The sequence below is a fragment of the Sus scrofa genome, chromosome 6 (genome assembly GCF_054392235.1).
Source record: "Sus scrofa isolate SSC_HxYL_T2T_F1_AM1 chromosome 6, Sscrofa_HxYL_maternal_Yorkshire_Landrace_v2.0, whole genome shotgun sequence".
NCBI lineage: Eukaryota > Metazoa > Chordata > Mammalia > Artiodactyla > Suidae > Sus > Sus scrofa.
The window spans coordinates 122,124,820-122,138,158 of NC_139388.1; the positions used below are offsets into that span (position 1 = coordinate 122,124,820).

The following is a 13,339-nucleotide window of genomic DNA, read 5'->3' on the forward strand; positions in this document are numbered from 1 at the left end:
ATGTGAGTGAGAATATGAACCTGCACCCAGTTTCTCCAAAATGCTTTACAAAGGGGATGTGATCACTATTCTCTTGTGACAGAAGGGGTTAAAGAGGACCTGTGCTTTCAGGTACAAGTTGCAAAGGAAAAGAGAAACAAAATGGCCTCTCAGCTCTCCCAGAGAAACAATGGGAATCCCCATATCCACATTCTTTTAGATGAACGTGCAAAAAGCAAAAGATTGGGGAATTTAGTCCTTGATGGATGGGTGTGGGAGTTATAATTTAAGATGAAAATGAAATGGAAACAAGAGCACCTTGCCAGAACCCACGTTCTTTAATTCTTTAATCCAATTGCTTTATCATCACTATGAAGGAATTTTTATGTATATGCTGAACTCAAACCTGGGTATTACTTTGTGAAATAGTAACCATGCCAAAACTTCAGATACTATTACAACAAAACCCTAAGCATAAAACAGACACGTAAAATAGATGTTTCTCCCCAAATTTTAAATCAGAGTAAAACAGCCAGATTACTCATGTAAAAATGGGGAATAAAAGATAATAAATTCTTAAATCAGTTTTAAACAATCAAATGATATACCTATTGTATATTAATCTGTTTTACTCCTTCGTGGAATAAATTATTTGACTGACTGTGAAGACTCTGGGGGAACTTGTGATGTTTTTGAGAAATGTTTGAACTGTAAATTTTGTGCTATATATATGTACAAAATAACATCTCATATTATCGAGAAAGTTTATAAGGTTTCACAATCATTGTTTAACACAGAAATATGTTTATTAAAACCAACAAAACAGAAAATTATACCAGCCCTCGATTTTTGAATTTTCATTTAAATAAGCAAACTCTAAATCCACACCTTAAAAGATGTTTGTGCATCTATGTATTTTCAAAATACTCATATTTCAATAAGATTTTCACATTATGTTCACCAACAGTATCACAAAAGTTTTTTTTGTTTGTTTTTTGTTTACATAACTGTAAGGAACAGTAATTCTAGAAACACTAGAAGAAAAAAGCATAGCAATGTCCACAGTTACAATAAAAAGTGCACATTACTTGGTCACAATCACAGTCATTACTTGAAAAACTATATGTAACAAGTAGTTAAGAAATATCACTGATGCCTTAAACTTATCAAAAACCAAATGACATAAATTTTACATGAAATAAGGCAAATTCAGGAATGCACAAAGAATTTATAATCCAACAAAGCTAAACAACAGAAAAAAAATTGTACAAGAAGCATAAACTAATGTACTCCTCCCTAAATGTTTAAAAAATAGACTTGCCTCAATGCACAAAGAAAACACCATTCGTGTGTATCCAACACTATAAAATAAGAAAGAAGGGTGAAGTATGGGGAATAGGAGGGGACAGTTCACTGTGAGTTGCAGCTGCATCCACTGATAATTCTTTACATCATTTTTTTTCACCTATAACTGTAAATTAGACAAATCAGATCAGGAGAGGTAATGGTCTTTTTGGAAACTACTTCTGAAAGAGAGAAAAGAAAACTACACACGAGTGCACATTTTCAGATTGTCACTTGCAACCTCTTAACATTCAATCATCTACATCCAATTGCTGCTAGAGGGATGGCCGTTAAAACAGCAGCGGCAATCCGGGGGAAGCAGCTCTAAGAAACCAAGGTGTGATTTTTTTTTTTTTTCCAATGATATGTTCTTTTTAATAAAAATTCTGTGGTGAAAGCGGCTATGGCAAATCTGCAGTGCTGAGTGGGATGCTTGAGACTGACACGAGTGGAGAAATGTAGGCTTCTCTTAGAAGTCGTTCCTGATGTGATGATCTTAACGTAGGAAAGGGTTTTTTCTGTTATTTGTTGTTGTTTTTCCCCAGCATCAAGTGTTATTTTTGTAGAAGAATTTGGAAAGAAGAGAAGGCAAAGGGATGTGGAAAAGGTACTTAGTTTCTCAAAACAGTTTTCTTTTAGGACCTATGAAAAATTTACCAAAGTAAAAATGACACTTTTGAATGAAAAACAAGTTTTCTTTTTATAAAATTACATATATATATATATTTTAAAATACAAGATCCTTTTCATTGTTTTATCCTGTAGTAACAAGAAATTTTGGCTTTTTTTTTTTTTTTTTTTTTTTTTTTTTGCCAGATACTACAGCTTTCAGTCCAGTAACTCAGTAGCAAATTCCACTAATATTTCACTTGGATCTTGAACTATTTTTGATACCACAAGCTTCTTCTGTTTTATCCTTGAATTAGGAATATGCAGCCTTTTTTTTTCCTTTTTTTTTTTTTTTTTTTTTTTTTTGCCCCAGATATTTATGCTGGCACACTGAAATAAAAAGCAGTAGGCTGGACACATTAAAGTATCTCAAGTACTTCAGAGGTCAGAGTTCCTTTGAAGCACCTTTACACATCACTTTATGGATCAAGGACAATGTGGCATAATGGAAGTATTTTTCTTAAGACTGTGCAGTAAAACCAGATGCATCTCTGCCGGGAAATCAAAATGTCATTAGTGGAAACTGCAAATTTAGACCTCAGTGAAGAGGATCGTCATTTGACTCAGTTCTGTTGCAAAATAAGATTTTCCAGTTCATCGGCGGAACGCAATAAAAATGCAGCTGATTCTCGATATCCTGCAACGAGCTGTCTCACTGCATTGATTTCGGTTGGACTCAGCTGGGGTCTGGAGCTCGAACTGCTGGAGGATCCTGAGCTGGTTGCCAACTGCCTCTTCATGCTGAGATCGGTGGGTCCTAGAAAAAAAAAAAATCACAAATTTGAGCAATTTGTCTTTTGGTATCTTGAACATGAGCACTAAATAAATTACTGTTGATTTAATTTAGGTATTCCTTCGTGAGAAGCTACCGATACCTTTAATCAAATACACCGGCTGTCAGAAAGACTGACGACCACAACGATGGAAAAAAGAGAGGCTGGGTTTTCCCTCAGACCCTTTGTCTAGCCTCTGGAAGTCACCCTTTACTGTAGAAAGACAGTGAAAACCTCTTAACATGTGCTTTTTGTAATTTTCAGTGTTAATTCCACCTCCCAGGTGTCAATACTTCTCTGTAGGAGTGGAAATGATGGGAATCACATTTTTTAATTTGCTACATTCGTTAAATAATTTGGATACCACCAATTCAGAAGTCAAAGAGCCGACAGGGTGAGGTGAAAGACCCTATATTATAAACACCTCAATTTAGAACAAAAGCAATTGAGGACTCTGGGGATTCAATGACATGTTTAGAGGTCAGTAACTGAAAAGTGGCACAGTAAGGATGTGAGTGGTGTTTTATTTCCTTTCAGGCCAGTGCTTTTTTCCACCAGGTTGGTTAGTATTTAAAAGTGTGAATATATTAGACTAAAGTTTGCTTTTGAAATGTGTTATATGATTAGTACAAACAATGCCACAAAGAAACCAGGCTTGGAATACTGCTTTAGGTATTGCTAAAGTTGCTTCCATATTTATTTGCCCAAAACATTCATGTGTCTTTTTTCCCTTATATATACTTAAATCATATAGGTCTGCTTTTTGATGACATTTTGTAAATTTTTACTAGAATTTCATTTACGAAGTTGATTTAAAACTCTTCAAGTATTTGTGCTCAGATGCTTTGTATGATTATTCTTAGATTATGAAGGTTTTATTATATACCTAAGTATTCACTTTTATAGTTCTTAAGCTATCCCTTTAATTATTAAATTTTTGGTAATAAATTCAAATCCTTGAAAACACATTACTAAGCACATGACCAAAGGCATGCTTAAAAACTGTAGCAGCTCTATATCTTGACAATATTTTAACAGCATTTTTCCTAAACCTAACAATTTTTCAGATTTTAGTATGTATTTAGTGAACTAAAACAAGGGATATTATTTTACCCTTCTAGTTCTGCTTGAGGCAAAATAGAAACAGGTCAAGATCCAGCCCCCTCCACCTTCTGTCCCAAAGGGAAAATAGGACTTCTGTCAGCTAAGAGGCAGATGCCCCATAAGAGGGAAGTAGCTTCACTTGGAATTTAATTAGTCCAGACACAAGGGTAACACACAAGAACTCTGATAGTGGAGAGAAAATTATCTCCACCTCTGCCATGGCCTTCGAAGCTCTGATTTTCTAGCAGGAGCAATCTGCCATTTGCTCCGTTTACAAAATCATGACACAGACATAACAAGCTGAAAGGGGGAGATACAGGGATGTCACAGTTGCAAACAGGGACACTGAAAAAGCAAATCATCAACAGCAATTGTTTGGAAGATTCTGAGTGGATTTAGTCAGGCTCATGATATAACAGAAGTTTTGTTCTTTGGATGAACCAAATTTAAATTTTACTTATTTTATTTACATTTCAGAATGCTAGGACAAATTTTTTTTTTTTAACTTACGTATTTTTAGATTTTATCTTACTGAAGAATAGTTGATTTACAATGTTTGTGGTTCAATTTGTACACACACACGCACATATTACATATCCTTTTCTAGGATGGTTTATCACAGGATATTGAATATAGTTCCCTGTGCTATACAGTAGGACTTTGTTGTTCCTATCTGCTAATCATAAACTCCCAATCCAACTCTCCCCAACTCTATCTCCCCCTGGCAACCACAAGTCTGTTCTCTATCTAGTACAATTAAAAAAAAATTTATTGAAATATAGTTGATTCTATCTGATACAAACTTTTATGAAAGAAGAGTGAAAGAATTCCCCTCTCAGTTATGTAGATACCTATTATTTTATTGGCTGAGTGTCTTTATTTCATTAGAAAGCATACCATTTTGTGATGTTTTTTGCTGCCAAGCCAAGTTACTTATTGGCATCCCAAATGGGAGTTGAGAAAAGGTGGGGCTAGGGCTCCAGTTCTCTTTGGGGTGAGAGAGGTTGTGATTTTATTCTAATACTGAAGTTTCTGGGCAACTATCCACTTCTGGTTCAAAAGTATATACTTCCAAACTGAGACATGGCTTTTACTTTTTTTTAAAACAGATCATTATTAACATGGGTAAACTTAAGAGAGCTCAGTAATTTAGAAGCCATTCACAGCTCCTGTTACTTTTAGTTCTGGAAGAAAGTTGACTTCACTATCTTGGCTTCTTTTGGATCTACAGGATCAGGATTGAGAATATAAATCAAAAATATAAGGAATTCTTTTTGCTGAGTGTTTATTATTCAAAGCATCAAAGTTATGAGGTTGACTAGGGAAGCAAAAAATTAAAATATTCACAAATGAAACAACTGTTTGGCTAGTGACTACTCAAACAATGCTTCCCTGTTTGTCACTAGTATTCATTTCTGCCTTATTGAGTCAATGTCATACTTTACTGGATTGGCTTAACCCAGACATTTTAATGTAATTATAATGTACGTCATCATAAAGCAAAATTTCAAATTTTATGAAAATGCTGAATTTAAAAAAGTCGAAGTAAAATATTCTTAGACACCTGGTCAAATCACAGACAAGACCCCTGAAAAGAATGGTTTTGGAAGAATGGGACTAGTTAATAAGAAAATGAACAAGGATGATGACATATTAGATGCTTAAAGAGATAATGATTTGAATATCAAATGCTGAGGCATATATATTCAGGAAACTTGACAAGGCTCATTTCATATAAGTACAGCTGACCCTTGAACACATGGGGTGAGAGGTGCTGACTCTTTGCCATGGTGCAAATCTCCGTGTAAACTAGAGTCTGCCCTCTTGTATCCTCTACCTGTGCAGATTCAGGTAACTGAAAATAGTGGAATACAGTAGTATTGCTATTGAAAAAAGCTGTGTGTAAAAGGGGTCACACAGTTCAAACTCATATTTTTCAAGGGTCAACCGTACTTACATTTTAGCCAAAATGATGCAGACCTTCTTAATGTTCATTCTGAAAAGTTGAATAAGAGATAAAAGATATTTCGTGCTAACATGCAATGTTGTTAGAAAAATAAGCCCCACTAAAACCAAAGCTTGATTTACTTTTTAAAGGTTTTTGGGGAGACATTTAACTTATGCATAAATTTTAATTAAATGAAAATGTAGATCTATAATTCTTTTTATTTTTAAAATTAAATATCAGTTGAATACCTTCCCCCTATTTATGGTACGTTTCTGGTCCTTGGTTTAATTAGATTTACCTTTGTGGTCTTATTTTTGTGTCAATTACCCACAGATAATAGAGACCTCTGGACAAAGTTTAATTGTGTTTGTGCAAAGAAAATCATTATTTTTATTTCACAGATGTTTATTAAAAACCTACTATCTTCTAGCGTAGTCAAATTCAGAGAGACAAAAAGCAGCGTGGTGGTTGCTAGGGGCTGAGGGGAGGAAGGAATGGGGACATTGTTTAACAAGTATAGAGTTTCAGTTTTATAAGACGGAAAATTTCTGGAGATGGATGGTTGCACAATAAAGTGAATGTGCTTAAGGGCACTGTGTACTTAAAAGTGGTTAAAATGGCAAATTAAAAAACAATTGGAGTATAGTTGACTTAAGGTTGCGTTAGTTTCTGGTATACAGAAAAGTGAGCAGTTACACATATATCCATTCCTTTTCAGATTATTTTTCCATATAGGTTATTACACAATATTGAGTAGATTTCCCTGTGCTATACAGTAGGTCCATGTTACCTATCTATTTGATAGATAGTAGTATATATATGTTAATTCCAAACCTCCTCATTCACCCTCACCTCAGTGTTTCCCCTTTGGGAACCATAAGTTTGATTGCAAAATCTTTGAGTCTATTTTTTTTTTTTTTTTGTCTTTTTCTAGGGCCGCACCAGAGGCATATGGAGGTTTCCATGCTAGGGGTCTAATCGGAGCTGTAGCCGCCAGCCTACGCCACAGCCACAGCAACACAGATCCTTAACCCACTGAGTGAGGCCAGGAATCGAACCCATAACCTCATGGTTCCTAGTCGGATTCGTTAACCACTGAGCCATGACAGGAACTCCTTTGAGTCTATTTCTGCTTTGTAAATAAGTTCTTTTGTATCTTTTTATGAGGTTCCACATATTAGAGACAAATCAAAAGAAAAGTATTTTTTAAAAAACTTGGTAACAATTTTTATTATATATACTGAGGAGAAATGCAAGACCTATGAATGTGGGCACCCTTTGCATCTTTTTTACCACATTGTAGCTGTTGGTGGTGTATGGCATAAAGGCAAGGCTCAATAAATACTTGTGTAAGAAATGAGTGAGAAATGCCAGATATTTCTACAGCCGACACTCAAGAAATGGAGAATGAGTGATGTCATTAATAACACCCAATTATGGTTAAAAGGAAACTAGTTAGACATAAAAAACAGTAGATTTAGTGTAACTTATTTGAATAAAGTTACCTCTACTATATGAGAATATTATGTCTATAAAAGTTATCCAAAGTTGTGAAAAAAATAATCTAAGTAGAATTGCTTATCACAGTACTTTCTACATGAATTGTTGCTGAAAAAGAGAAAAATAGTTATGTTCATCTCCTACCACTAAATATTACAATGACTCTTGAGCTGGGTATAAAAAGGTCGTAGCTGTGTGTAAGCTTCTCCTACTCTCCCTCCTTCACCTAAAACTTCCACTCCCAAGTCATGCACTCTGAAATGTTGGAATAACTTGTAATTCATTTAACAATTTTAAATAAGTGAGTGACATTTTCAGATGCATGCTTTTAAACATTATGGGTCAGATGGTAAATATTTTAATCACTACAGGTCAAGAGGCATTTAGGTACCTATAGTTAAATTTTCATAAGACTTTTTGTGGACATATAACATTTATTTCAGATGTTCAACATAATGACTTGGTATTAGTAGATATCATTAAATGATCACTGCAGTAAGTCTAGTTAACATCCATCATTGCACACAGTTACCAACTTCTTTTTCTTCTGATGAGAACTTTTAAGGCTGATTTTTAGCAATTTTCAAATGTGCAATACAGTATTATTAATTCTAGTCACCAGGCGGTACATCACATCTCCATGACTTATTTATATAATGACTGGAAGTTTGTATCTTTTGATGACTTTCACCCATTTCATTCACCCCTGTACCCACCTGTTCTTTGTATCTGATTTTTTAATGTTTTTTTCCCAATTCTGCATGAATTGGAATCATATAGTATTTGTTTTTCTCTTATTTCACTTAGCATAAAGCCCTTGTAGTCTATTCATGTTATCACAAATAGCAATATTTCCTTTTATTTTTATGGCTAAGTAGTATTTCATTGTCCTTTTTTTCCCTCTTTTTAGGGCCACACCTGAGGCATATGGAAATTCCCATGCTAGGGGCTGAGTCGGAGCTGCAGGTACCAGCCTATGCCACAGCAACATAGATCCAAGCCACATCTACGACCTATGCCACATCTTGTAGCAACATAGGATCTTTAACCCACTGAGCAAGGCCAGGGATTGAACCTGCATTCTCACAATGGGAAAGCCTCATTGTCATATTTTTTTTTTCTTTCTATTTTTAGGGCTGCACCTGTTGCACATTGAAGTTCACGTGCTAGGGGTCAAAACAGAGCTGAAGCTGCCAGCCTATACCACAGCCACAGCAATGTGGGGTCCAAGTCACATCTGCAACCTACACCATGGTTCATGGCAACGATGGATCCTTAACCCACTGAGCAAGGCCAGGGATCGAACCTGCGTCCTCATGGATACTAGTTGGATTTGTTACCACTGAATCACAATGGAAACTCCTCATTGTCGTATTCTTAATCCACCTGTCTATGAATGGACAATTGTTTCCATATTTGGCTATTGTAAATAATGCTGCAATGAACATAGGGCTACAGTTATCTTTTCAAGTTAGTGTTTTCATTTCCTTCCGATAAATACCCAGAAGTGGAACTGTTGGATCATATGGCAGGGGGTTACTCAAATGTGTCTGATTCAAGATAAAACATAACATATTTTATTAGCAATTTCTTGTGAATTTTACTATTTTGACTTCAAACGAAGACCTTTTGTTTTTTAAAGATAAAAAAGAATCTGCTTTTATGGCCACATCTAAATGACTTATTTGGTTTAGGGTTACAATAGAAAGATCTTACAGTTTGGGGCGATGAGAGAGAAATGGCTGAAGTCCCTTTTGTCCCAGAGCTCCTGCTCAGGGCTCTATGAATATGGTGTGAAAGGCTATCTATCTATTTATTTCATATATATATATGTATATGTATATGTATGCATATATATAATGTTTAATGGGGTCCTTGTTTAATGAACAAAGTTGGTAGTATAGGTGAGGGCTGAGGGGCTCAGAAGAAGGGAGAAGCAAGGACTGTAGTGGTGAGCACGTGAGCAGAACACTGCCTCCCAGCACTTCTCTTTCCTTGCTAGAAACTCACACTGTCCCCCTTGGAACTGCGCTGCAGTCTGGTGGGTGAGCAGAGCACAGTAATTGGGCCCATTTTATAGTTGGAGAAACTGAGATTCACTGCCTTGCCCAAAGTCACACAGGGTTCCTGGTCCTTCCTTCTATACCACAGTGGTCCAGCTCAGAAGAAATATGAGTAGTTGGGCAGGGAAGGACAAATGCCCCCATAGGAATAACAAACAAAGATGTGGAGACAAGCAGGAGTGTGGTGTGTAGGGTGCTGGCTAGAACAAAGTAGTGATATAGCTCAGGGAGTTTTCTCTAAAGCCAGAATTTAGTTATATTTAAAAATATTCAAGAGACTTTAAAAATAGGCCTAATGGCCTATATAAAATCATACTAAGGTGGTATCTTTTGGTTCCTCCTTTGCCAGAGCTTCAATTTGATCCTGGTTAATTGCATGAGCTGATAATTCTAGTTGGTAGTGGCGATTTCCTCAGGTTCCTGATATCTTTCATTAGTGGCCATCAGTCTACAGCTCATACAAAAGCAATGCCAGAAACAATGGTGAAATATTTGCAGTTTCTACCTGAACACACTTCTTGCATTATTCTCTGAATAAAGGTCTTCTAATTATCAACTTTGGTAGCCAAGATCATGATAAGTCTCATCTGGTATTGGAAGAATACTGGCCTAGGAAAAATGAGTTTGGAAGTGTTCCCTTCTCTCCTGTTTTTTTTTTTTTTTTTTTTGGAAAAGTTTGAGGATTGGTATTAGTTCTTTAAATGTTTGGTAGAATCCAATGAAGTTGTATGGTTCTAGACCTTTATTTTTTGTTGGAAGATTTTTTGATTACTGATTCAATCTCCTTAACCTCCTTACCAGTAATTGGTCCTATTCAGATTTTATAGTTCTTCATGATGCAGTCTTAGCAGGTTGTGTTTTAGAAATTTATCTATTTGTTCTCAGTTGTCCAATTTGTTGGCATGTAGTTGTTCGTAGTAGTTTCTTATCATCCTTTGTATTTTTATGATATCAATTGTACTGCCTCCTCTTTCATTTCTGATTGCATTTGAGTCCCCTCTTTTTTTAAAGTAAGTTTGTCAATTTTATCTTTTCAAAAGAATAGCTTTTATTTTTATCTTTCTATTGTCTTTCTAGTCTCTTTTCATTTATTTTCACTCTGATCCTTATTATTTCCTTCCTTCTACTAACTTAGGGCTTAGTTAGTTCTTTTTCTAGTTCCTTGAGGTGTAAAGTATAATTGTTTTTATGAGATCTTTTTTTTTGTTTCTTGGTGGAGGCACGTATTACCATGAACTCTTGGGATAGCTTTTGCTGTATCTCATAAGTTTTGGTATGTTGTAGTTCCATTTTCCACTCTTATTAGTCTTGAGGTATTTTCTGATTTCTCTTTTGATTGCTTCTTTGACCTATTGGTTGTTAAGTGGCATGTTGCTCAACCTCCACATATTTGTCAATTTTCTATTTTTTGTAATTAATTTCTGGTTTCATAATATTGTGGTCCAAAAAGATGCTTGATATTATTTGAATTTTATTAAATTTATTAAAACTTGTTTTGAGGCCTAATATCTGATCTATTCTAAAGAATGTTTCATGTGCACCTAAGATGGCATAGTCTGCGTATTTGCATTAAAGCATTCTGATCTAACATGTCATTTAAGGATATGTTTCCTTACTGATTTTGTCTAATCTATCCATTCATGTAAGTGGGATATTAAAGTCTACTATTATTGTACTATTGTCTATTTCTCCCTTTAGGTATATTAACACTTGCTTTATATATTTATGTGTTCTTATGTTGGGTGCTACATATTTACAAATGTATCATTTTACTGTACTGACTCCTTTATAATTATGTAAAGACCCTCTTTGTCTTTTATTATAGTTTTGTCTTAGTGTCTATTTTGTCTGATATAAATATAGCTATTCAAACTTTCTTTTTATTTCCATTTGCATGGAACATCTTTTTCAATCCCTTCCCTTTCAGTCAAGTTTCTGTGTGTCCTTACATCTGAAGTGAGTCTCTTTTTGGCAGTATCTAGATGGGTTTCATTTCTTTAACCCATAACAACCTCTGTCTTTTTATTGGAGAATTTAGTCCTTTATATTAAAAGGAATTATTATTATTTAATTTTATTGGAGTATAGTTAACTTACAGTGCTGTGATAGTTTCAGGTGAATCAGTTATACATATACATATATCAATTCCTTTGCAGATTCTTTACCCATATAGGTTATTATATAGTATTGAGTAGATTTCTCTGTGCTATATAGTAGGTCCTTGTTACTTATCTAATTTATAGATAGAAGTATGTATATGTTAATCCCAAACTCTTAATTTATCCCTCCCTCCCCCCAAAGCATTTCCTCTTTGATAACTTTGGTTTTGAAATTTTTTAGTGTGTTTCTCTTTTGTAATTAAGTTCCTTAGTATCATTTTTTAAAAAATTAGATTCCACATATTAGTGATTTCATGTAGTAGCTGTCTTTGTCTGACTTCATTTCATATGATAATTTCTAAGTCCATCCATGTTGCTGCAAATGGTATTATTTTGTTCCTTTTTTTTTGTTGAATAATATTCCATTGTATATATTACCACATCTTATTTATCCATTCCTCTGTGGATGGACAGGTTGCTTCCATGTCTTGACTGTTGTAAATAGTGCTTCTATGAACACTGGGGTGCAGGTGTCTTTTCAAATTATGGTTTTCTCCAGATGGCCAGGAGTGGGATGGCTGGATTATATGGTAGTTATACATTTAGTTTTCTGAGGAATCTCCATACTGTTTTCCATAGTGGTTGTACCAATTTACATCACCACCAATGATGCAGGAGGGCTTCCTTTACTCCATACCCTCTCCAAGACTTATTTTTTGTAGACTTTTTGATGATGGCCATTCTGACTGGTGTAAGGTGATACCTAATTGTAGTTTTTATTTGTATGTTGAATAATTAGTGATGTTGAGCATCTTTTCATGTGTTTTTGGCCATCTGTCTGTCTTCAAAGAAATGTCTATTCAGATAATTTGCCTATTTTTTATTTTTTATTATAGTTAATTTATAATGTTCTGTCAGTTTCTGCTGTATAGCAAAGTGACCCAGTTATACATATGTATACATTATTTTTCTCACATTATCCTCCATCATGTTCCATCACAAGTGATTGGATATAGTTCCCGGTGCTATGCAGCAGAATCTCATTGCTTATCCACTTCAAATGTGACAGTATGCCTCTAATATCCCCAAACTCCGAATCCACCCCAGACCCTCCCCCTACCCCCTGGGAAACATGAGTCTGTCCTCCATGTCCATGATCTGTTTCTGTTTTGGAGATAGATCATTTGTGTCATATTTTAGACTCCACATGTAAGTGATATCACATGGTGTCAGTTTTTCTTTTTCTGACTTAATTCACTCAGTAAGAGAGTCTCTAGTTCTATCCATGTTGCTGCAAATGGCATTATTTTGTCCTTTTTTATGGCTGAGTAGTATTCCATTGTATATATGTACGACATCTTCTTAATCCATTCATCTGTTGATGGACATTTAGGTTGTTTCCATGTCTTGGCTATTGTGAATAGCACTGCGATGAACATACAGATGCATGTATATTTTTCAATGAAAGTTTTGTCCAGATACATGCCCAGGAGTGGGATTGCTGGGTCATATGGTAGTTCTATGTGTAGTTTTCTGAGGTACCTCCATACTGTTTTCCATAGTGGTTGTACCAATTTACATTTCCACCAAAAGTGTAGGAGTGTTCTCTTTTCTCCACATCCTCTCCAGCCTTTGCTGTTTGTGGACTTGTTAATGGTGGCCACTCTAACTGGCATGAGGTGGTACCTCATTGTAGTTTTGATTTGCATTTCTCTAATAATTAGTGATGTGAGCATTTTTTCATGTGCCTGCTGGCCATCTGTAGGTCTTATTTGGAGAAATGTCTATTTAGGTCTTCTGACCATTTTTTGATTAGGTTGTTTGTTTTTTGTTGAGTTGTATGAATTGTTTGTATATCTT

General features: G+C 35.1%; 1 protein-coding gene across 15 annotated transcripts in view; it reads right to left on the minus strand.

The window, feature by feature from the left end:
* Window positions 1-2,352: 2,352 nt before the first annotated feature.
* Window positions 2,353-13,339, minus strand: part of NOL4 (nucleolar protein 4) — a 701,612-nt gene continuing 690,625 nt past the window's right edge. For all 15 annotated transcript variants that reach the window (XM_084964462.1, XM_021096222.2, XM_021096221.2 and 12 more), the window contains one exon: window positions 2,353-2,749. In XM_084964462.1, the coding sequence (XP_084820588.1) occupies window positions 2,556-2,749 (194 nt within the window). In that variant the 3' untranslated portion in view covers window positions 2,353-2,555. The remainder of the gene's footprint in view (window positions 2,750-13,339) is intronic.